Source organism: Topomyia yanbarensis, chromosome 3, assembly GCF_030247195.1.
Source record: "Topomyia yanbarensis strain Yona2022 chromosome 3, ASM3024719v1, whole genome shotgun sequence".
In the NCBI taxonomy this organism is placed as follows: Eukaryota; Metazoa; Arthropoda; class Insecta; order Diptera; family Culicidae; genus Topomyia; species Topomyia yanbarensis.
In genome coordinates this window covers 96,665,014-96,690,104 of record NC_080672.1, presented here as the reverse complement: position 1 = coordinate 96,690,104, position 25,091 = coordinate 96,665,014, and the positions used below count along the sequence as shown (strand labels likewise).

Below are 25,091 nucleotides of genomic sequence, written 5' to 3'. Positions count from 1 at the left end.
TTACTTAAGCGGGGCCCATGCAGTTTAAACATCAATGTTATCAATGAAGTTTCAAGGTCGCGAGAGATTTTTCTTTTCGTCTTCAAAAGTAAAACTGAAAAGTCAAAACATGTATTTTCAAAATAGCTTTACAATTTTTTCCCAAAAAAGTGCTCAATTTTAAGCCTCGCGAGTAGATGACCCCCTTAAACGCAGCTTAACAATTTTTCGACAACGCCACCATCACAACAACCAGAGATTTCAAGTAACTATCTGCGTTTCAATAGGTAGAAAATAGCCAATATTCTCAGTGCCAATACCTACTTCGATTTTTTCAAATTCATTCAAATTTGACGTTAATTCATACTCACAGCCAGGGTTGCCAAAATTAAATCTGTATTTTTGTCCTAAAAAATCTTTTCATCTGTATTTACTCTTCGAAAAATCTGTGTCGATATCTGTATCGAATCAGTTGAGTCGTTTAACCTTTTGCTGGATTATCTATCGAAGATATTAATTCTTGTGGTTTAAATCAGTCCAGCAAGGATCTGTTTACATTTTCATAAAAAACACTACAAGTCGTACTGATATTTTACATAAAGAAACTTGAACTTTATAGATGTGTACAATGGAAAATGATCTTCATTTAATGACTTTTGTTGATATATAATGTTATAAACATTTAGTCGACCAATGTAGCTGTCGAATTTTCGAAAAAATAAAGAATTAACAAAGTCACAGAGCATTACAATTAACGTTTCTGGAAGTAGTGAGTCAGAGTGAGCGACCAATCTCAAAAGTGAAGGTATATTTTAATATAGAGGGCCAAACTGAGAGAGACAGAGAGGAAGTATTACTGAAACTGAAAAAAATATTTCTAAAAATACTTTTTGTAACATCATTTCTCAAAACTCTGTATATCTGTACATACAGATTCTTGGTCTGAAAATGGCTGAAAAATCTGTATAAATACAGATTATTCTGTATTTTTGGTAACCCTGCTCACAGCTTTTTTCTGGTTGCAGTTGAGCACTGGAAAATCCATCCAGCGAAAATCGGTTTTTTTCCTGTTTAGTGCTAATCCATGATGTCGGAAGTAGTGCGCTGGATAGCGCATCATTGTACGGAAACAGCGCACTACTTTCGAAGTGATTCCATTGTTTAGAACCAGAGAAACTACGATTGTCGCTGGTTGGATTTTCCAGTTTTCAACTGCAACCAGAATAAATACATCACATTTGAAAGTAACTTCATCATCGCACACAAGTTCGTCAATGTTAGTCACTATTGTACTCAAGTTTGCATAGAAGGCCCATGTAGCGATTACTGGCCGATCTTAGCACCGTCTAGTTGCGAGTAGCTACTTGTTGCTGCTATTTCGAAACGGCAGTTTAATTTCTTAAGAACTTTAAAGACTTTACTTGGATGGATGTTCACAGAATCGCAAGATATAATGAATTTCCCAAAAACAACTAGAACATGGATTTCACGTTACGGGATACTTCAATTCGAATATTCCATGTGACATTAGATAGTTTTATAGGTGTAACATTTGTATCCGCTTGCGTGTGCTTAATTTTTCATATTTTCCTACCATTCGCAGATCCAAGGCGAACAGCCGGTGCGGACTGCGGCTCTAAAGTCGACAAACGCCGCCAGCAGCATCGGTAGCAGCACCATACAATCACTCAAACTGAATCCCACCACGTTCCCGGGGGTACAGCATGTTCAGTATCGTGGATTAGTTGGAACCATCACCACCATCACCCGCCAGGAGGGTTTTCGGACTTTGTATAGTGGTCTCTCGGCTGGCCTACAGCGTCAGATGTGCTTCTCATCGATTCGGATAGGGCTGTACGACACGGTGAAAACATTGTATTCATCTATTTTTAAAGGTTGGTCTGACCACCATTGTTTTGCCGTTGTGCTGTTTTCTAATGCATTGTTTATTTTCCAGAAAACGAAGCTGGTCTTCAAATCATCACACGAGTTTGCGCAGGTTTAACAACGGGTGGACTAGCGGTTTTGCTAGCCCATCCGACTGACGTGGTTAAGGTGCGCTTCCAGGCGGCTTCACGTTCAGCAACGGGTCGTCGGTATACTTCCACACTGGAAGCTTATCGGACGATTCACCGCGAGGAAGGTGTACGAGGACTCTGGAAGGGAACCGCTCCAAATATTGGACGTAATGCGATCATCAACGTAGCCGAAATCGTTTGCTACGATGTGGTGAAGGATTGTCTGCTGACCTACACCCACATTCCCAACGATGTTCGTCTACATTTCAGCGCCGCTGTGATAGCTGGATTCGCTGCCACTGTAGTCGCTTCCCCGGTGGATGTTGTTAAAACCCGTTACATGAATTCTCCCAAGGGACAGTACCAGGGTGTAGTTGAATGTGCCATCAAGATGGGCAGCAAAGAGGGTATGGCTGCTTTCTACAAGGGATTCGTGCCCTCATTTGCTCGTCTAGTTTCGTGGAATATTGTGATGTGGATTTCCTATGAACAGCTTAAATTACTTTTATTTAAACCACAAATAATAGAACGTCGTTACTAGTCACTAAGTACGTAGATAATAAGACAATGGGGGAAATTTTAAAGAAGCCTTTTTATTGGTTGATATTGTGATGTACATCAAAACAAAGAGAAGATTGTTAGCGAATATATACTGTAGAGATCTTTATTTTATTATACCTACTTTACAACAATAGAATAACTATCTTTTTTTTTCTTAGCTGACAGTATCACATTCTTCAGGTAGAATTTCAAGCAAGTGTTTAACATTCTCTTTCTTGATTTTATTGTGCAATACTACAAGCCGCGAACGAGTGGTCTCATACAACTCCATAACAAAGGGAAAATCATTTCCCTGATGATAGCGAATTCGCAAGAACGTTCGTAGCTCTTGTAGTTGATTTTTGAACTTGATGAGAATCTGTGCAATAAAAATCTGGGATTAGTTTTCATTTTAGCCCAATAAATACCAAATATACAAACTTCTTCGAGTAGCTTCATCACTTGTGGATTTCTAGCGCGCTTCATTTGCTGAATCGAACTAGCGTCGTGACCCACCATCTTGCTAATAACTGTCGTATGAAAGCGCACCTGAAATGAATAATGAAACTAGTTATAATCCGTACATCGGGTCGATCCTGATTCACGGAAAAAACATGAAGCTACTCGCTCACCGGAAGACAACGCTCCGATCGATCTGTGATCATCACCCCCAGCTTCCAGCCGTCATCAGATACACGAATTCGCTCGAATACTTCTTCCACCTCGCCAAACACCACAAAGGTGCGTTCTTCCCTTTCGGCATCACTCAGCTCGTTGAGTTGCGTCACCGTTGCCAAGCTGTAACCATCTACCTGGAACTGATACCGGGGGGAAAGCATATCATCCATACCAGAAGCAGAAATTTCCTCTATCTGGAAGGCATCACCATCGAGACTGTCTTCGAAGAAAGCAGAGACGGAACATTTATCAAAATTTTTGCTTGTTGAAGGTTGCTGACTTTCAATGACCAACTTCGCTGTAGACTCGACTGATGCCAGTCGGGGACGTTTGGCCGGCTGGACCGGTGTTGAATGATTCGACGCTAGATTCGTAGGTTCTTCATCCATGATCGGATTTATCAAATGCCGCTGTTCGTTACGTATTTCGTCTTCCAAAAAGTTCATTGCATCAATGTCATCATCGGGGTATTCTAGGTTTGGTTGCTTGACGGCCGATGGTTTCGTACGAGATGATGACGGCGAAGGTTGAGAAGTTTTTGTGGACGAAACTTGTTGGTTCATGATTTCCCGCTCTGGTAATTCAATTTGCACCAAGTCATCGTCGTCGTCCATCAGAGTGCTGATAGTAGGAACTTGTTCTGGGGGCTTCTCCACTCGTTCTTTATTCTGCTCAATACCATCGATCCCATCCAAGTTAATTCCTAGAAACATATCATCCTCCCAATCTTCACTGGGCCTGTCTGTAAGTGGCTTCACAGGAGACGCAAATACCATAGGTATAGGTTGTATGTTATTGTACATTGTATTACGATTCTTCTCTACAACTACTGGTTCATCATACTCTGTTTTTGGGTTAGGGTTTAGAGGCTGGCCTAGCGCCTTCAAGAGAATGTTTTCAAATGCATTTGTAATCAACATGGTGTCAACTTCTCCACCTAGTATCCGGACGTTTTTCGGTTCCAAAAAGAGCACTTTATTAATACATCGGATGGGACCAGTTAGAAAAATTTTAACCCCTGGTGGTAACTTGGTATTTAACACTGCTATCGGATTATGTTCCATTCCTAATACAGTCCTTTTCCCGTCCGTCAGTTCCAGCTTTAGCATGCGCTTCTTTTTAATGTGTTGAGTTTGAGTTTTCCGCATTAGAATTTCCTCGTCCGCTTCGTCCATCTTTTTGTTGTACAGATTCCTAAGCTGATCATAGCACGGTTCCGAAATGTCCACTAGATAATTTAGCTGAAGTGGAAAACGTCCGTTCAGTGTGAAACTATTTGTTTCCGTATCGATGCTTTCGGGTAGTGAGGATACACCAATTTCCTTTAAATCGGCGAGAATCCACTGATCGAAGGCAAATTTAAACAGAGATTCGTTGGACGTTTTCGGGTTTTCTTGTAAACAGAACGAAATACAGCCACTAATCCAGTCATCCACTACCTTGATGTTGTATTCACGCAAAAAGCGAGTTGTCACTTGTGTCGCACGATTGGTTTCACATTGAATCATTGTAAAATGTGATTATGAAATTTAATATTATTAAATGATATTACCGGTGCCGACACACAGTATGCCTTCTTCGCGCGAATCAAATTTGTAAACAAAATATCCGGTATTCGATTCGTTCAGTTAGATCAACTAGTACTTAGGTCATCTCGTTTGTATCCCGCCAGTGACTTAATACCCAGTCAAAAAGGGCTAGTTGCTGCCCTGTCAAAAAAAAATGCGGACGAACATGGTCAGGCGATTTAAAAAGTTTTACGTTTGACTCAACTCGCCTGTGCTAATTGCCCCTAGGAACAAATGCAATTTGCGAATGCGATTTAAAGGCAATTTCAACACTTAGACAAATTTTCTGGCGGCTGAAATGGACTTGGTTGTTTTTTGTGTTTTTCAAACATGGTGGTTCATGTTTGGTTTAAGCTTAAAATTGTTTTTTAAACAACTAGCGTGTTCTCGCTTGTATTTTGTTTGTCTAGTGCACTTCATTTAGCCAACGAATGTGGGAAATTGTGGAATCGTGTGTGAGTATAGTGGAACAAGGTGGTCTTATGTGGTTTTTGTTTGAGGCGAAACTGAGTCAGTTCCTAACCCCAACTGCTGTCAAAATGTATGAACTGACAGCGGTTGGGGTTAGAACCTGACTCAGTTTCAGGTTCATGCGAAATCGCCATTAATGAACGTCAGATTGTAGTAAATTTTGGAGTACAATACCAATTTCACCTTTCATTCTTCCTATAATTTGGTGGTGATTACCTAGTATACTGCAAGTAGAAAATGAATCCGAAAATAAGTATTACTTTTTATTTTCATATTAGGCAATTAAGGGCGATTAAATGGCGCGTTCCGTGGGCGATTTAAGAGCGGGTTGGGCGGCAAAAAAATGACAGCGGGAAATCGCCCAAATGTTGCATTTGAAATAGCCTCCTAATTGCCAGCAACTTGCTGGCAAATTGAAGGGCAATTAGCGCATCCGAGTTAGCAAATAGCCCCCTGTTAGCCAGCAACTTGCCCTTTTTGACTGGGTGGCTAACAGGGGGCTATTTGCTAACTCGGATGCGCTAATTGCCCTTCAATTTGCCAGCAAGTTGCTGGCAATTAGGAGGCTATTTCAAATGCAACATTTGGGCGATTTGCCGCCGTCATTTTTTTGCCGCCCAACCCGCCCTTAAATCGCACCAAATCGCCCACGGAACGCGCTATTTAATCGTCCTTAATTGCCTAATATGAAAATTAAAAATAATACTTATTTTCGGATTAATTATCTACTCACATATACTTTCCAGTATACTAGGTAATCACCACCAACTGATAGGAAGAATCAAAGGTGAAATTGGTATTGCACACCAAAACTTATCACAATCTGACCAAATACAAATTAAATACGCCAAGGTCCCATACAAAAGGGTCATCATTTTTTGGCGCACGGAACAATCAAATAACGCTACCCAATTCATGTGTTTTGCCTTGACAGATAGGAGTTTTAAATACGTACTAAAACTGGCAACACTCCTTGATCAAAGCATGCTATTGATTTCGATTTTTTTTGTTTACAAAGTCACAATAAAATCATCCATAGGAGTGGAAAATCGTAAAATTAATTTTTGTAGCCTGCATTTGTTTGACACAATTAATAAATAAATTTTATTTCAGTGGCTGATAGTCCCCGCTTCAGTTAATGTAGCGAGCTCCGGGCGAAACAAGTGTTCCTGTTGACCCGGCTAATCGATAGATATAAACTTCTCACATACGTGGTCCGATGATTTCGTTCGTGCTCCACATTTTAGCATATTTAAAATGTTCCTTGTATCGTAGATTTTTACACAGCGTAGTTTGGGAGATTTGGAATGTGGTTGAAAATTAATTTCTAAAGAAAGTACCTTCCTTTCAGTGCGCAGCAACGTTCGATGAATGTGACAGACATCGATGGTGTGACTCGCTGCTCTGAAGACACTTTACTGACTCCGATTGCTAACAAGAAAAGAATCATATTTCTCAATTCCAATGGATTATTTCTCGATATTTACATTCTATCTGCTTCTGGTCTTGACTGGAATAATTTCTGCTACGACATCAAGAATTTGTATATGCTGACCTCTGTCCTCAGACAAAGAGCGCCCAGTGAGCGAATAATTGCTGCAATATTTATTTCATCATTTTTTTTATTTTATAATTACAACAATTATTACAACCATTCCATATATTGTAACAATGACTTGAAAGTGCAGCTTCCGAAGGAATTGGCCGCCGATCATGAGAGCTTGAGCTTGCGTGACCAGGACTGGACCACCGATTATGAGAAACGAGAAATTAGTGATTTTTTACGCTGTCTATCGCTGTGATGTTTTCAAAATTACTCTGGCGAATTCGACGTTCTGTCTGTCTGGCGGATTCCTTATAATCGTCCGGCTGTGTTTTCGAAGTAAAAGGTTGTAATTATGTCTCCACAAGCCTTTTGACATTGCGATACTGCCCATAATCGCAAATTAGTCACAAGTTCTATGGGATACAAGAAGGGACCCCAAATAAACACTAGTGACCTATATTAATGAATCTCAATAGGGATTAATCCAACGTTGCACGACGTCCAAAGAATCAATCAATAGGCATCCAGTATGAAAGCCGTGTAAAACAACTTTGAGATCCCCATAGAACTTTGAGATATATTTTTGGGATCGTCAGTAAATTCAGAATTCGATAATTGGTTCAAGGCCAGGTTGTGGCTGCTTTGTCAGTTTATTATTACAATAACGGTAAAAAGATGATCGATGATTTATCAAACAAATATTTTACTCCAGACCACGTTATTTACAGATATTTCTGATATACTAATGGTATTCAAGACAGATTTTCGTGATAAGATAGGCAGCCTTGCGTAGGCTTCTAGAAACTGAGAATAAGTAACCATTGCTAACCCCGGTATTGACTTCACTGATTACTATGCCTATGTACTCCACGCCATAGAAAAAAGATATGAAAACGGTTGATTTTCCATCGTCAATTTACTCACATTCATCCTGCTATATACCTATCGCGTCTTTATGCGAAGGGTTAACAAGTTGCTTTTCGTATGGCACGCAGCCATCACCCGAATAAAAATGTATAACGGAATTACAACGATTTTCATTGTTACATCACAATGAAAAACGATGTAAAAGAATCAGATATGATGCAAAATGTACATTGAAAATACAATCAATTTTGTTGTTTTTACAATCAATTTCGTTGTAAAACCGATTTTTACATAAAAAAAGGGGGTTGTTAAGCGATGTAACAGTGAAAAAATGACTTTTTTCCATACATTCTGAAATCACTTACAACGATTTTTGTTGTTATTCTGTTGTAGATTTTGGATGTCAAGACCTTGTTTTACATTGCTTTTACAATGATTTTTTTGTTTTTTTCAGCGGATTTACTGTTAAATTTGATTTTCAGCATAATTAAGATTTAAAAGGAATACATTTTTTTGCTGTATTTATTTTTATTAATGTTTGAATCGGTATATAGATGTTTACACAATATCTCTACTTCACGATATAATGAATTCCGGAAGCACATCGCATATGGGAACTCGAAGCCTTATCCAAAATAAAACGCGCACCATTGTCCGGCGACAGAGCAAAATCTTGTCAACTGAAGAAATCGTGAAATAAAAAGTTATCAAACAAAACCTTTAGCAGTCGTAGCAATATTGAATCATACTTCTACTTACTTGATACATATTCATGTTCCGCCGAACATACTCGTGACATTTGTTGTCTTTAATCCTTTTATCCTTGCTTTTGTCTTTTTTGGATAATCGACCACGCAGGCCACAAACTGGCCCGGATCAGTTCAAGATTGTCAGCCTGTAAATAGAAGATAGATAGATAGATTTCTCTTATATATTACATTATATATAATATCAAGAGTACTTATTCAAAAGGTCCTAAGTGACATTGAGCTCGAACTGAGAAAAACGAGGATGAAGTTTCATGGACCTAAAACAAATCCCTATTAGAGAACAAATATGTGTTTTGATGAAACAATTATGCCAATATAGTCTATGGACTATGCTCTTTAGGTAAATAATACTAAAAACATGAAATGTTTAGTGCTAATGTAGTTTTTAAGCGATTTAAAATGATGCGTCCTTTTGAAAATTATAGGACCTTTCACATAGGTCTTTTTTCGGGCCTAAGAATCATACGACGCTGCACATAAGGCTTTTTTCAGCAAAGGTAGCTCTTACGACGAATATTGAATATCTTCAAAGTTTTCGACATAATGAGCACCGGAATACGAATGTTCTTCATTACTATGGTAAATAGTTGCACTGGATTTAACAGAAGTCTTGCAGAAAAAAATTGCGGGAAACTTTAGTTTATATTAACAAACCATTGGCTGGAAGTGGTTGAAACCAACGAATGGCATGTTATTTTAGAATAACTAAGCTTTCCAATTATCAATTAATTTATTATACTTTCTAAATTCAACTTCGAAAATAAGTCGCATGAACAGAAGAAAATAATCTTTTATTTTGATGCTTAGGACGTTTTTACTAGGTACCTATGTGCAGTGGGAAAAACATAGAATGAAATGAATCATGCGTCGTTTTTGCATGGCGCCTATGAGCAGTTGCAGAGGTTTTGAAATGTTTCACGCATAGGTCCTTTCAATTTAAAAGGTCTCAAGTGCAAAATTTCAAAATATGATCATGACAACTTTGCGACTTTTTATATAATGCTTGTTATTTTGATAAATACTGGGTATAATGAATCCTGGTTTTCGGTATTCGTTAGCTATGTTGTAATCACGTGCTGCGCTGCAAATAACTCAGTTTGTTTACATTTGTCACTAAGGACCATTTGAATCAGCACTCTTGATATCTCTTTACCAAAGTTTTAAAAACAGGAACATGTTCCACAAAGCGGTAAAATGGGACGCCATGGTGAAAAAAGTGAGTTTGAAAATAATAACGAATCAAATACACGAATAAACGAAAAGCGTCATTTTTGTGTAAAATCTTAGAAAGTACTGAAACCAAAACATTGATGTTACTATAAAAATTGTTGTTAACAATCATAACTGTTGTAAATGCAATGTTTCGACTATCAATTTCGATGTTCGTTCTTTCCGGGCAGCCATAACATTTTCACTTCCCACGAACTACCATTAAAACAGCCTATGTCGGAGAATCACCTTACGTTGTGGCATTTATTGAATATCATGTTTATTAGAATTGAGTACTGAAACAAAACTGTTTGTTCCAATTCTTGCTACCACTTACTTCAGAGCAAACAAGAGCAAAACATGCTTGTTTACTATCATAATAAAAAAAGAGAATACAAGAACGAAACTAATATAAAATTAATACTAATTTAAAATTACTCAACAAGTTGAAATTTTCTGGGGGGATCTGAACCCCCCAGGATCCTTCCTCTTGATCTGCCACTAGTTCGGCGTTCTGAATGGATTATGGATTGCAGCTCAAAGTGTAACAACCAGCCCATCGGTAGTTGCATTTGAGCTGAAATCCATTCCGGATTCCGACTAATTTTACGGAGTTGATCTAATGGAATTGAGTGAGGTGGCCCAATACTGGATAAAACTTCATCCGTGTTATTCCGTTGGATGGATTGCAGTGCAATGCTCCCTAGAAGCAAAGAACTATGAGACTATATGAAACTTGCGAATACTAATGGCATTTTCGTTTGTATTATACATCAATGTAGTGTGCAGAAAGTATAGCATGGCTCTAGGGGCAGATCACTTTAGAAATGTATAAAAATTTTGCATCAAATTAGAAAAAAATCATTTAATTTCCATTTTTGCATCAACTTTACACTCTCTCGCAGAAAAGTTTGTTTAACAAACGTCCTACGCTGATTCACTTTGTTCGACGTTTTGTTGAATGTAGAGCTAATTTTTTGTAGGGTTTTGACGTCTTACACGCAACGCAAAATACATTGCACGCAACGCAAAATACATTATGAATTTCTATTTTGATATAAAGAAATGCATTTAATTTAGCTGATTTTTAAAAATGCATCGCAAGTGATCTGTCCATTAGGTCATAGTCCTGTTTACACCCCCGCATATTTGGTGACCATTCCTGTAAGATAACCGCAATGGTATTTGAACCCTAAAAAACCATTCCCTGAAGTTTCCTCTTATCATTAACGAAACGATAAACCAACGCTACCGGCAATCATATTGACTATTCCATTTATGGTCAGCGCCACTTGTACCATTTACCGAATAGGTCGTTGAGTAGCGTTACCATTCAAAAATGCCGATTTCCTCGAACAAATTTTAGGGCATATTATAAGGGGAATGGTGATCTTATAATCCATTTTTGCGGTACTACATTGTTATTGGATTTTTTTTACAATATGACAAATCGTAACACAAAACAAACATGGTACCATACCACAAATCGTTTCAATCATTTGGTGTATTGTGACCACAGATAACCATTTCTCGAATAGTACAGTTATAGTTTTCGAGTGACACTATGCCATGGGCAAAATGTGATGAGTGTGTATAATAAACTACTTTATCGACACTATCAAATGCGGCAGATGTAAAAAGAACTTTATAAATGTTTTTTTTCTGATTCACCCAAGAGAGCCTCTTCCCCTCCTCCCTCATCAGTTCGAATAACGTTTTTTTATTCTATCGATTTATGGTAATCTGTGTTGACATCTTATGGTGGTGGTACTGCCGCTTTTACCAATTGAGCTATTTCTGTAATCTTGTGGAACGTATTTTGGTCTTCATAATAATCTAGCCACAATCGACTTTAGGAAGAGGGTAAATCGACATGTCATATACTAATAAACGGTTGATGATTACAAATGACCATGATTGTAAGAGCTGAATAATTACGGAGCATACCGTATATGGTTGGAACTTCAATTCAAATTTTCCCTTAATTTTCCTTGAATTGGTTTAAGAGGAGGTTTGCGAGCCTTTCGGTGATGGTGAGCCGTGTGTTTGATACAATACATTCATATATAATATATAAACCGTTGAATCTGGTTGGTTAGGCAAATCGAGAATCTGGATGATGTATCCGTTATTAGAACTGACCGTCTCTCCTCGTCTTGACAGGTGTAGCAACTTCCGGCAGCTGTGTACTTACGTTGTTAAAAAAGACTCGTGAAGTATACGAAAAATGTAATACATTTAGATTTATCCACTTAAGAAAAAGGTATAAGCTCGAGTATTAGAAGAGGATTTGAAATTCTTGAGTTGCTAGAACTGCAATACATGGTGTTAGCCCTTCTTTAGAAGTCCATACTAAATTCGTGAAGCTGCTCCCTACTAACAGAACTTCTTAAGGTGAAGATATGTGGAAGCCACGTTGCTAGGCACCGACTCGCTTGTTTACATTAGCAAAAACTGAAATCTGAAGTGAACATTCAAACGCACAAATGAGAGTTTCTGAACATTTTCCTTTGGTGATCTGCACATTGGCAGAAAATTTGAAGTTTTGTTAGTAAACGATTAAAGTTTCGCGAGAGTTTTTGCAGTGGTTTGTGAAAAAAGTGCATTTGAAAAGTGCAATGAAAACGAGAAGTGTTTCGAAAAGAAACTACCAAGTGATATTTTCGCACAAAATAGAAGCTACAGATGGCATTCCATCAAAAACTCGGATTGATTGCATAGGAAAATATTCTAGCTTCCTTAAGTAGCAATTTCGTGGCATACCAGCAAGGTTAGTGTGTTGAAAAACGTATTTTTATATTTGCTCATCTCAGATACATGGTTAGGCAGGGGAGAGGGGTGTGTGTGGCGTAGGAGCTATGTTGTGGCTCGCATGTATAATGTCCTTAAACGGCAGTGTTTCGATGTGATATATTTTGCCATATACAAAATTTGATTATGATTAGTTTTACCATTTTGCTGAATGTGCTTATAAACAAATTGTTGCTGTAGATGAAATGTGAATTAATCTAATCGACCTTCGCTGAGTAAAACATTATTGACAGCCTTGTGGATTCATTCCACCTTTTACAGAAAGGCATGAAGCTTTAGATTTTGTCCAAAAACGAAACCTGTATGCCAAAAATTAAATTTGGAATTTCTTTTATCCAACCTAAATAATCTGATTTCCACTTGGTAAGAAATAATAATAAAGTATTAAAGGACTTTATTCATGGATAAATTATTATTTTTTCCATAATAAATATGTGCAATAAACAAAGATTTGTTATTTCATTTTAATAACACATTCAATTCAATATAAAGGATTACTGTAAACTGTAACCAAACGATTCGACTTGAGGTGAACATTATGGTAATCTTGTAAGGAAATTGTAACGATACACGTTTTTCTTTAAAGCAAACCTTACAGAACCATATGAAAACGACTAGCATAATTGTGACTTCAATTCAAATCATTTAGATATATTTTTTAATAATCCTGCTGAAGCACCTCAATTCTTTTCTAACTTACAATATTATATTATAACCATTTCCTATATTGTAACAATAACTCGTATCTTCATTCTATATTTTCATATAATTTTACAGGAAAACGCATTTATCGTAATATCATAAATAGACCTTAACGTATGTGGTTACCATAGCACTTATGATTTTTGTATAATATGGAGGATTCCAGATAAAGTTTTTATTTATGCGGGCCTACATATCCGCTAAACCGGAGCGTATTTTGGATTCGTAAGCGGACCAGGTACAACACAACAACGGTGAATGTTTCGTACATCATTGTGATATCACGTCAATTCGAATGCAATATGCTGTTGAATAGATGTCATATTCTCAGAACGTTGTTTCTTTATGATATTAAGTTAATGAGGTATAATCAAGGGGCAGATCACTTGTGATGCATTTTTAAAAATCAACGAAATTAAATGCATTTATTTCCATCAAAATAGAAATTCATAATGTATTTTGCGTTGCGTGCAATGTTTTTGCGTTGCCTGCAATGTGGTTTGCGTTGCGTGTAAGACGTCAAAACCCTACAGAAAAACCTAAGAGAAGAGACGACAACAGGCTTCTTGCTCTTCTTATAGCGATTTCGCTTGAACCTGAAACTGAGTCAGGTTCTAACCCCAACCGCTGTCAGTTCATACATTTTGACAGCAGTTGGGGTTAGGAACTGACTCAGTTTCGCCTCAAACGAAAACCACATTAATTTTATCTACCAGGCCCTGTCGTAATTCTAAAGACAACAAGCATCCATCGTTGCCAGATTCCATTTGCATGTTTTTCACAATTGCTGAAAAAATTGTTCCTCAAATATCGACCCTCTGTCAAGAATTCACAATTGTAGCTGCATTTACAAATTGAATTTTATGTTAATTCGTGTGTCTCTTAACAATACACGTAGTTATATCGTCATTCAGGGTATTGATTCAATTTGCATGAAATGTTCATGTGTATGAAAAGTAGCCAAAATAAATTCAGCAGCACAGTTTTTCATCCCGTTTGCAAATATTATGAACACTCTTGACTGGCAATACGACCAATCAGAAGCTGGTTCAATATTGAGGTTAGGACTGGATCAAATTGGCTACGCGATTGTCTTCTCTTCTCTTAGAGAAAAACTAGCCCTACATTTAACAAAACGTCGAACAAAGTGGATCAGCGTAGGACGTTTGTTAAACATACTTTTCTGCGAGGGAGTGCCAAGCTGATGCAAAAATGAAAATTAAATGCATTTTTTCTAATTTGATGCAAATTTGTTATACATTCTTAGAGTGATCTGCCCCTAGGGTATAATTGCATCTCAAAAAAGCGAAAAAAGCGATGTTAAGTTTCTGCCTCAAGCAAAAACATTAATAAAGTTAACGTTACCGAATTGCCCGGTCAAACCATTCGGAATTTGATTCGGAATCCTGAATGGAGTCATTATGGATTCCAAATCAAATGCAACAACCGATTCTGAGTCGGAATCGGTTGTTGCATTTCATTTGGAATCCATAATGACTCCATTCAGAAATCCGAACCGGTTCCGGAATGAGTTTAACTGGGTGGTTGCCTTTTCGGTAGCATCCCACTAAGACGTCCAAAAAATTGTTTCAAAATCGTTCAACACGGGTCCAACGATGGACGTTCGTTGAACGGTTATTTGGACGTTGTCCAAATTGGTCCAACGAACGTCCTTCATTGGACGATTTTGAAACCAACCGTTCTTAGAGGGATGTATTTTAAAGGCGGGCTGAACAAAAGGCGGGATAAAAAATATTTCGAGTCTCTGTCAAAGAAACGCTTCCAAAACAAATCTACTCGAGTCTTTGCAACGCATCGGCAAATTGGGATTTTTTTGATTTCTCGCGATGTTTCAATGAAATTTTGTATTAAGTGTAAGTGAAGTTTCCAGTTTCACAATGGCTCAGAATAAAACAGATTTGATGGCCGTCTTGGCCGTGCTGAAAAAGTACAATTTGAAGGTAAATTACCATTGTATACTCATTGTTGACACTGCTTGCGAAACTAATTTTGTAGGGAACGGAAGAGCTTCTTAAAAAGGAAGCTAGTTTGTCGGATGTGCCGGAAAATGTTGCTGGCGAAGCGGACGTTAATAGTGTGCTGGCTGCTTACAAGAGCGAAGGGGATCCGGATATATATGAACATTCTTACATGGAACTTCGGAGGTTCGTGGGAGAATCACTAGATATCTATCGGCACGAACTTGCACTGATCCTTTATCCGGTGTTGGTGCATATGTACATTGAGCTAGTGTACAACAGCCACGAGGAACAGGCGAAAAAGCTGATCTCGAAGTTTGGTCCGGAACAGGAGTATTACTATCAGGATGAGTTGGCAAAGTTGGCGATGGTGTCGAAGAGGGATCAAATGAGTGGGAACGATCTGACGGATACATTCAAATCGAATGCTTTTACGATTCGAATCTCGCGCGATACTTTATCGCTGTTGAAGCGGCATCTGCACGAGAAGAAAGCTTCGGTGATTTTAAACATTGTCAATGAGCATTTATTTTTCGACTTGTATGAGGGTGTGGCTCGAAATAAGACCCAATGTGATGCCACGTCCGGTGCAATGATTGGCGAGGCAAAAAGGTTGGATAACAAGGTAAAGGTTTACTACGGACTGCTGAAAGAACCGGATGTGCAAACATTGGTACAGGCTCCACCCGAGGAGGATGACGACATGGATCCGGATGCACCGGACAAGCCGAAGAAGAAGAAGCCCAAGAAGGATCCACTGTTTTCGAAGAAGTCCAAGTCGGATCCGAATGCTCCACCGCTGGACAGAATTCCACTGCCGAAGTTGAAGGATGTTGATAAGATGGAGAAGATTAAGGCATTACGAGAGGCGTCCAAGCGCGTTAATCTAGGTCCCGATTGTTTGCCGTCCGTTTGCATGTATACGCTTCTGAATGCAAATTACACGGTGACATGGTGCGTATAACTTAATTTTTCAAACATTATAAAACAATTTTCACTTTTTATTTTTCGTCTTTTTGCAATAGTGCCGAAATCTGCGAGGACTCCAGTTTAATTGCCATTGGATTTTCTGATTCTTCCATCAAAGTGTGGTCGCTGTCGCCAGTTAAGCTACGGGAAATGAAATCAGCCGAACAGCTGAAGGAAATCGATCGCGACGCTGACGACGTCCTGATTCGTATGTTAGACGATCGTAAGGCGGAAACCAGTCGAATACTTCATGGTCATAGCGGACCCGTTTTCCGGTGTGCGTTTTCTCCGGACAGAACCATGCTGCTTTCATGCTCAGAAGATTGCACCATTCGGCTGTGGTCATTACACACTTGGACCTGTGTGGTCGTTTATAAAGGTCATCAGTTTGCCGTGTGGGATGTCCGATTCTCTCCTCACGGACATTACTTTCTGAGTTGCTCACATGACAAAACCGCTAGGTTGTGGGCAACGGATACCCATCAACCGTTGCGCATTTTCGCTGGTCATTTGTCCGATGTCGATGTCTGTATTTTTCATCCTAACTCTAATTACGTGGCTACTGGTTCTAGTGACAGAACGGTTCGTCTTTGGGACGTTTGCGTTGGAAATCATTTGCGATTGATGACTGGACATAAGGTAATTTTGATTCTTATAATAATGTTTATATGATTAATTCATTAAAATTTTTCAGGCCCCCATTTATTCACTAGCTTTTTCGATATGTGGTCGCTATCTGGCTTCCGGTTCGGCCGATTGCCGTGTTCTTATCTGGGACTTGGCTCATGGTCACCTGATTGCAGCCCTTTGCGGTCACTCGGCTTCGATCCATTCACTGTGTTTTAGCAGGGATGGCGTTGTACTGGCAACGGGTGGTTTGGATTGCTGTCTCAAGCTGTGGGATTTCAGCAAATTGTGCGAAGACATCAGCGGTGAAAATGTGAACGTTTCCCACAATCCGGATGTGCGTGATGGGGAACCTTACTTGATGCGATCGTTTCCCACGAAGCAGACACCGTTCTTGACGTTGCACTTTACCAGACGAAATTTGCTTCTCGGCGTCGGCATGTTCGAAGGGTCGGTCTAAATTAATGACAGCTTTAGTTTTGTAAGATGAAGCTTTTTTTTTAGAATGTAAGGTTTCCGGTACAAATTTGATTGTGCTATTATTATCGATACTTTACATTTGAATATATATTGTCCACGTAAAATTGATTTATCAATGTATTTCAAAGAAAGTCTTGAAGCACTACCGGGGAGGTTTTTTTATATTCACAGCACACTCTAATCCAACCACTTTCAGTAGGATTACAGCACTCCTCCTCGACACACTAGCAGTTTTCGACCATCTACACGTGGTGATTTCTGTATGACAGTAGGAAAGCTAGCTGTGGATTGAGGATTAGTTCTCGTCCCCTACGTGGACAATCTGGGCGGCAAACCAGATTGTCTAATTTACTGAGTCCTTCGGCTCCCTTGAGCCAATTAGCACCATTTCATTGTTGATCTCCAGCCTTGTTCGCGAACTACTCGGTATAGTCTTCGTTGATGGATCTTGCTTACTCCGACCGGTAGGTGCCGAGATCAGTTCAGCAATTCCGGTGGAGCAGGGTGTACGGTTCGCTGGTGCCCTGACGACACGAGACTCGACGCGGTCTACTCAGTCTAGTTCCGCCGGTGAATCTTCGCCGAAGTAGAGTTCCCTGGAGAAAAAAGCTCTCCCAATAACGCTTCTTCTTTGTTTTTCGCTATATTTCTTCTGGGCCATCCCGTAGGGTGTCGTGGTTGGTCCGGTAATCCCGCATGGAGCGCGGTGTCCGGTTTACTGGTACCCCAACGACCCATACCCAGCGCTCTGTCGCAGTCCATTAGACTAATCCCAGCGGTGGATCTAGCCTATTCCGGCGGTGAGTTTCCCGGCGGTGTTTGCTCTCCCGAAACCGTTGCTTGCTGTTCATCACGCCATTTCCGCTGTAAGCCATGAGCTGCGTCATCACTCTGTTCACCGCGTTCCACGTGTTATCGTTATCGACGTTATCCGGGTTGATGTCCGGTACTCTCGTTTCAAGCGCAGGGAGAGCGCGTAACTTCGAACCTCGGATATTCGAAGACCACATGCTCCGGTGACTTCGCGATGTTCTCACACTTCGGGCACAATGGTGACGTTGCGTGCCCGAACCGTTGAAGACACTTCCTGAAGCAGCCGTGACCTGACAGGAGATGTGTCAGGTGGAAGTTCACCTCTCCGTGCTTTCTATTGATCCACATTGACAGGTTTGGGATGAGCTGGTAGGTCCACCTTCGCTTTTTCGTATTGTCCAATTCCTGTTCCAACCTAGTCATCCAAAAGATTTTCACCATGTTTCGCACGTTTCTGGTATTTTTCCGATTGTAGCACTCGGTATCCTCCGCCAGGGTGATGTAGATGTGGATCATTCCGGGGATAACGCATATTGCCTCTGGCAATATTGTTCTGTACGAACGCAACACGTACGACCATCAGCCGGAACGTCCTGTCCAGCTAGGGTTTTGCTGTTCCGCTAGGTTTTCAGTGCCGCTTCCAGGCGGGAACCTCATATCGCAGTATCGATGACGTTTAGTTTAGCATAATCCTCGCTATTGCGTTCGTTTGCTTCGGCGACTTTTCGCAGGCGTAGTCAGCGTGGTTGTTGAAGCTCAACCGGTCATCGATTACCATTTCCAATTGCTTCAGTGCACGACGAAATCACCCTCCGACGTCGATCTGTTTCCCCCGAACCGCTTTGCAGTTGCTGACCAACAACACCTCTGTTTTGTGGTGAGCTATTTGCAACTTGACGCCGTCATCCGGCTCTCGATCGCGTCTGTTTTCTACGTCGCCAACACCTCCACTTCTTCGAGTGTCTACCCAATTCCCGTTAGTGACACATCGTCCGCGAAACCTACGATTTCCGCGCTGTTAAATGTATTCTTGACATCTATCGTGTCCACAGCGCAGTATCGATCACCTCTTCGCTCCCGCGTTTAGCTGCCTTCTCGGCACTCTCGAACGCTGTCCGCACTCCTTGTTGCAATCTATCTCGCTAAGCTTGACCACCCGTTTTAAAGCGGCCCTAATTTCCTCCTAGCGTTCAACCTTTGAGCTGGACACCGTCTATTGCGTGGCTCCAGCTTTCGTGGCATTGTGGCTTCACAAGTCATCACAGTCCTTCTTGCCGTATCCACATTATCGGTCCCGCCATCCGGCCGAAATACCTCAACGAAGATGTATCCTTGCTGCAGCAGGGTTCCGTTGGTTGATACGATAGCGAATCGTATCGTCGCTATGCGTATACTTCTCGCATACTCTCCAATTTATGTTCGCCATCAGTGAAGGGACTGATGATTCGTCGGAGTAGTTTTCGGAATTATGGCTTATGGCGCTGTAGGTCGAATGGGGGGGGGGGGGGGGTTGTTAGCCCTGCAACTCCTGTATACCTCTTTTTCTGCTCTATTTCGGAGGCTGACTTGGTCCATTAAATGGTTCCTTGGAGCTTTGATGAAACTCTGGAGCCTTTTCTTGTTTTTCGTCTCCATCTATTACGTCGCCATTTAGTTTTCGTCCCAGTGGGCTGTTTAGTTGCTAATTCCATAACACATTTAGCTCCTATTTCCGTGAGTCATTCAGCTCTCAGCCTTATCACGATCTAAGCAGATAGTCCCCGGCGGTGAACTCACCCAGCTCCAACTGAGAGTTCCCTGACGGAGAAATTTTTCCCGACACCGATACTTGCTTCCTTGAGCTAGCTTTGTCGAGATGTACTCGGATATTATTCGACGGTGAGCTACCCTACTCCGACTGAGAGTGTTCTGGCAGCGGCATTCCGGCGGTGAATGTACCCTACTGCAAATTCCCTGACGGTAGATTTCTCCCGATACCGATGTACGTTTCCGTGGACCACTTCGTCCCGATCTACTCGATCCAGTCCCCGGCAGTGGACCTAGCCTAATCAACGGGTCTGCCAGTTAGTGATGAGGTCTGTCCAGCGATGCCGGGTTGAGCGTAGCTTCCGGTTCACTGGCGCCTTGACGACCCACTGCTAGCTGTTCGACGCGGTTTAATCGCTCTAATTCCTGGCGGTGCATCTAGTCTACTCAAGAGCTACCCGGTAGTGTGTTGAGGTCAGTCCGGCGATTCCGGACTGGTGAAGCCTAACGTCCGGTTAACTGGCGCCCCAACGCTACGTGGTGTACTACTCAACTGGTCTCCGGCGGGGGACCTAGTCTACACCGACGGAGAGTTCCGCGGCGGCGAATTTTCTCCCGAAACACGGTTTTGATTTCACTGCGGCTTTCTAGCCGATGGGGCTAGTTTGTTGGTACCTTCGTCCCGTTGTGCAGCTCGGAGCATATACTCGTAACCACTCTGGGGACAGCATGCTAGATATACTTGTCGTGGCACATCTCTTCGACTATATTGTCAACTGTTACCAACTGATCAGTATCCTTGTATTTCGTGTATTCCTCCGCTGGTAGCATTCCATGTCATCAGCCAGAGGGATGCAGATGGGAATTATCGCGGCATTCGTCTGGTTCCGCTTTGAGATCAGTGCAGCAGCCTAGGCCGGTACGCTATACCTCAGCATTGAGGATGAGGCACCCGCTAGGAGACGCCTCGTGCTGCATCTTACTCCTCCAATGTTCGACATGGTCCTTGCCCATGCGTTAATTGTCCTTGCAGCCTTCTTACATACAAAGTCGAAATGGCTGCTGTAATTTAATCGATGCTCGACTATCACATCCCGGTGCTTCAGCGCACGCATCGATGGAATTGAATGTCCGCCGACGCTGATCACGACGAATTTTTTCCGTCGCTGACCAGCATTACCTCCGTCTTGTGGTGAACCAGCTGCAACTTGACATCAGCCATTCAGGTTTCCACTTCCTCGAGGGTCTCGCCGATTATTGTCAGGACAACGTCATCTGTAAAGCCGACGATTTCAACTCCCTTGGGTAGTTGCATTATTAGCACTCCGTTGTACTTTATATTCCAGGGCATTTCCTCATGTTCGTCTCGTAGACCAGTTCTCGGTTCTGAAAGTAACTCTTCAGAACATTGCACAAATAATCCTGGACCCGCATTCTGTGTAGCACTACAGTGATAGCCACCCAGCTAGTACTGTTGAACGCGTTTTTCACGTCTATCGTTACCACGGCGCAGTAGCCATTACCCCTTCTCTTTTATTTCAATGTTTCCTCCGCGCTAGCGATGACTGTGCGGATGGCAGCTAGCGTCGATATTCTTTTCCGGAATTCGAACTGTCTCTGCGTTAGTCCGTTTTGACTTTCAGTGTAGGTCGCCAGCCTGTTGAGGATGACCCTTTCCAGAAATTTACCTTGAGTATCCAGTAGTCATAAAGGCCGATATGATGCTGGATCTCCTGGTGGATCCCTGGTTTTCTATTTATCCGGGAAGTAGCTATCGTCCAGGTATTTCTGTAGGACTATCCTGAACATGTCCGGAAACGCCAGAATAGCGGTCTTCAGTACCACGTTAGGGATACCATCCGGTCCGGGAGCTTTCTTCGCTTTCAGTCCTTTTGCCACTGAAAGAAGCTCGTCGTTGGAGACACGATTATCACCAGCATTTCCACCGTCTGCATTAACGTACGGTGTAGGCGGGCAGGCGGTTGGGTCGTGTTTCGGGAAAAAATCCTCCACGATAATTTTCAGTTTGTCAGCGCGCATTTCCACTGGAGTCATTGAACCCTTGATCCTGGTCATAACGACACGGTAAGCATTGCCCCAAGTGTTAGCGTCTACTTCTCTGTATAGCTCCTTGTAGCAGGTTGACTTGCTTAGCACTATTTCGTTTTTAAAAGTGGCTCTGACTGTCTCTGATCTTGCTCTCTGAAGGCGTTTTCTGGCTTTTAGGGAGGCAGTCCCTACAATGCTGAGCTTATCGTTCCACACCGGTACTTCCTCGGCTCTATTTTCCTCAGCATTGTTACATCACTTCGTATAATAATCGGAGACGAATGAAAATCTGCATGAATGCGTCTCTGAATATTGAAAATGAATGCGGCTGAATATGATCAATTTTCATTCAATGAATTTGAATATTTGTAACTCTGCTGCTTACTAACTCGCCAATTGATGTTATCCATCAGCGACGCGCTGCAAAATGTTAAGTCGATGATGGATTCCCGGCCATCTTTACGGAATGTGCTAGCGGAATCTTCGTTGCACAGCCTTACGTCCAGCTTTGTCAGTGCTTCCAATAGGCTGTAACCTCTTACGTTGGTTAGCCTGCTACCCCACTCCACAGTCCAAGCGTTAAAGTCTCCTCCTATAACAGCCGGCGTTCGTTCCACTAACGAGTCGGTTAATGCGTCCAGCATCCGATTGTACTGCTCTGGTGTCCGTCTCGGGGGAGCATAGCAGCTACAGACGAATACGTTGTTGATCCTGGCGATCACGAAGCCTTCGTGTGTGTTATCCACCACCTCTTGGACAGGGAAACCGTCTATTACTTAGATTGGCGCCATCTCTGCACTATTCACCACCCAGTTACCGTTATCGGGAGGAACACGGTACGGCTCTGAACTAATTCGTTTCTGTTGTTGACTGCAACAACAGTTGCTGTGCAATGTCACAATGATTGAGATTAAGCTGGGTTATCTTCGTCATTGTTGGGCTGCCTTCGCCTTTTTGAACGCAGGGCATTTGAAGCCGCCCGTCATGTGGACATTTCCGTCCTCCGGTTTGCAGATCATGAACCTTGGTTGCTTCGTACAGCCTCTAACAACGCGTTCCTTTCCACCACATTTTCTACACAGTGCAGACCTTTCCGTGCCCTTGCAGTTCCACGCCTGACGTCCGAAGTCCAAGCACCTGAAGCTTGGCTCCATCTTGAAGCACACTGACCATCCGACTTGTCCGATCCGTCAGCTTGTTGTTAAATGGCCACCGGTAGTCGAATCGCCGCCGTTTGAGTGCCTCGATACGATTTCCAAATCCGATAGTCGTCGGTACATGTAGTTTGTACTGCTTGATCAGTTTGTTACCTCGTCTAGACTCTTATACTCGACTACGGCTTCCGGCGACAGAGCTCTCAAGTTCGCTTTGGTGCCCAAGGATTTAGCAATGATCTCGCGGTAGTTCAAGCTCTTGACGGAAGGATCCTTCTTCAGCATGAAGATCATCTCGCCTTTTTGAGTGCGCTTCGTTTTAACAACGTTGTCTGCCAACTTCTTTAGCTCTGATTTCTCTCTCACTTTCTTGAGAATAGCGGCGTAGGACGTCGTATCATTCGCTTCGATGATCAGTGCATCGCCCTTGTACCTCTCCCGAGGAGGCTTACGTTTCTTTTTCTTTTCTTGATCCTTCTTCTTTTCTTCCTTTTGTTTCCGTTCTCTCCGCTTCCCACGATGCATCAACAACAGTCTTACCCAACGTTCCATTGGTGGTTAGTATCCTCCAGCTCGCTCTTCTGCTTTTTCAGGTCCTCTTGCTCTCCCGGCACGTCCCTCACTCTTTTATGCGAGCGAGTATTGCGGCAACTCTTTGGTGTCAACTTACCTTTCATCAGAGCTTTTACGGCTGATTCAGCTCTCATCAAGAGCGCCTTTTTCTCGCGTTCAGCAGCTGTTACGGACGATTTTATATTCGTTACTAGCTGCTTGACTCATAGATCTCATCGACCTTTTCCTAACCTCCGTTAAGTACTACTTCCTAAGATGTGAGTCATTCTGGTGTTGCTATTTGATCTCGGGAGAGCACTGTATTCGGTAACCCCATCTCACGTTGGTTTCCTTGTGGCTCACTCTCACCAAGCCGCTGCTGGTGCTCGCTGCGGCTACCACTTGCGTAACCGGTGATCTCTACAGTTTGCCGCTCGTTGCAAATGCAATACGATGTACTTAGTCGCCTCTTGTGATCCCATGTCTTATAGAGTGAAGCCTTTAATTGGCCAGACAATACGCAGAAACGCCTGGGATTTGAAACAATCGTCATCTTCCGAGAATATGCAGCACATGCCGTCTGATTGTTCAACAATGCCATCGGAAACAATTCCAATACAACATGCATCAGAAGGGAATCAACAAGAGCCTCACTATCCTGTCACTGATCCTAAGGTAGCACACAACGAAGACCCAGTGCAGAATAGAACGAGAAGTGGTAGATTGGTTCGGACTAGAAAAGACAAGAATATTATTAAAAATATCTTAAGCGTTAAAAAAGGAAATATGTAACGATGTTTATGGTTGCAGTGGGCTATCCGCCGTCGTTAGAAGAGCTAAGAAGCACCACACATACACTTATATTATTGTAATGTAGAACAGAGAAACCGTCCAATAAAACAGTATGTTCTTACCAGCGATGTCAGATCTACGGAAATCTCCGTAGATCTACGGATTTGGAGGTTTTCTACGGATCTACGGATCCGTAGATAACATCTACGGAAATGCAATTTTTTCTACGGAAATCTACGGATTTATTTCAGTGTACTTTTGAAGAAGGTTGCCAATGATCGACAGTTATTTTTTCTATTGGAAAATCATCTTAACAAAAAGGAGAATCCGCAAAACCACGTTGTGCGATAATAAATACCAGCGATCGAAAATTCAACTCGAGAATATGGACCCTGCTTTATAAAACGCCTTCCTTCCGCATTTCGGCGATAATGAGTCGGGAAAATTATATGAAGTTCAAATCAATAAATCCAGTAAAAGTCGTATTGAATAGAATTTAATTTATAGTCTCATCTGCAAATGATAAATTGTTTATTTCATAGAATTCAGGCAACGTTTTCTCCTCTCTGAATCGATATCTTGGATCCTGATAACTGTTTTAATTCGTATATTTGATTCGTGCACGTAGCCTGACAGCTGATTTGTCGATCGATTGGCGCTGGTTCAGGTAAAAGCGAAAAGGACACTGAGTACCCGAGCAGAAGAAAATAATTGCGGAATACTAAATTTAGGTATCAATACCAACGACTGTTTACCACAATATGGTATTAA

General features: G+C 41.6%; 3 protein-coding genes across 3 annotated transcripts in view; 2 read left to right on the top strand and 1 right to left on the bottom strand.

Moving 5' to 3' along the window:
* LOC131688698 (dicarboxylate carrier SLC25A8-like) overlaps window positions 1-2,697 on the top strand; it is a 41,832-nt gene extending 39,135 nt beyond the window's left edge. Inside the window, exons 3-4 of the mRNA XM_058973147.1 lie at window positions 1,583-1,874; window positions 1,937-2,697. Coding sequence (XP_058829130.1) covers window positions 1,583-1,874; window positions 1,937-2,538 — 894 coding nt within the window. The 3' untranslated portion in view covers window positions 2,539-2,697. The remainder of the gene's footprint in view (window positions 1-1,582; window positions 1,875-1,936) is intronic.
* Window positions 2,656-4,789, bottom strand: LOC131688697 (recQ-mediated genome instability protein 1-like). Its single transcript, XM_058973146.1, has 3 exons — window positions 3,170-4,789; window positions 2,979-3,086; window positions 2,656-2,916 (listed from the first exon to the last, which is right to left on the bottom strand). The coding sequence occupies exons 1-3, from the start codon at window positions 4,721-4,723 to the stop codon at window positions 2,713-2,715; spliced, it is 1,866 nt and encodes a 621-aa protein (XP_058829129.1). The 5' UTR covers window positions 4,724-4,789; the 3' UTR covers window positions 2,656-2,712.
* A 10,153-nt stretch (window positions 4,790-14,942) lies between these two features.
* On the top strand, window positions 14,943-17,308 carry LOC131691476 (transcription initiation factor TFIID subunit 5-like). Its single transcript, XM_058977896.1, has 4 exons — window positions 14,943-15,120; window positions 15,176-16,092; window positions 16,164-16,746; window positions 16,802-17,308. The coding sequence occupies exons 1-4, from the start codon at window positions 15,058-15,060 to the stop codon at window positions 17,192-17,194; spliced, it is 1,956 nt and encodes a 651-aa protein (XP_058833879.1). The 5' UTR covers window positions 14,943-15,057; the 3' UTR covers window positions 17,195-17,308.
* Window positions 17,309-25,091: the final 7,783 nt, after the last annotated feature.

Coding starts and splice junctions, on each gene's coding strand:
- LOC131688697 (XM_058973146.1), bottom strand. CDS start 4,723: ATGATTCAATGTGAAACCAATCGTGCGACACAAGTGACAACTCGCTTT. Junction 3,087..3,169: donor GATCGGAGCGTTGTCTTCCG/GTGAGCGAGTAG, acceptor TATTCATTTCAG/GTGCGCTTTCATACGACAGT. Junction 2,917..2,978: donor TGATGAAGCTACTCGAAGAA/GTTTGTATATTT, acceptor TTTATTGCACAG/ATTCTCATCAAGTTCAAAAA.
- LOC131691476 (XM_058977896.1), top strand. CDS start 15,058: ATGGCTCAGAATAAAACAGATTTGATGGCCGTCTTGGCCGTGCTGAAA. Junction 15,121..15,175: donor TGAAAAAGTACAATTTGAAG/GTAAATTACCAT, acceptor CTAATTTTGTAG/GGAACGGAAGAGCTTCTTAA. Junction 16,747..16,801: donor GATTGATGACTGGACATAAG/GTAATTTTGATT, acceptor AAAATTTTTCAG/GCCCCCATTTATTCACTAGC.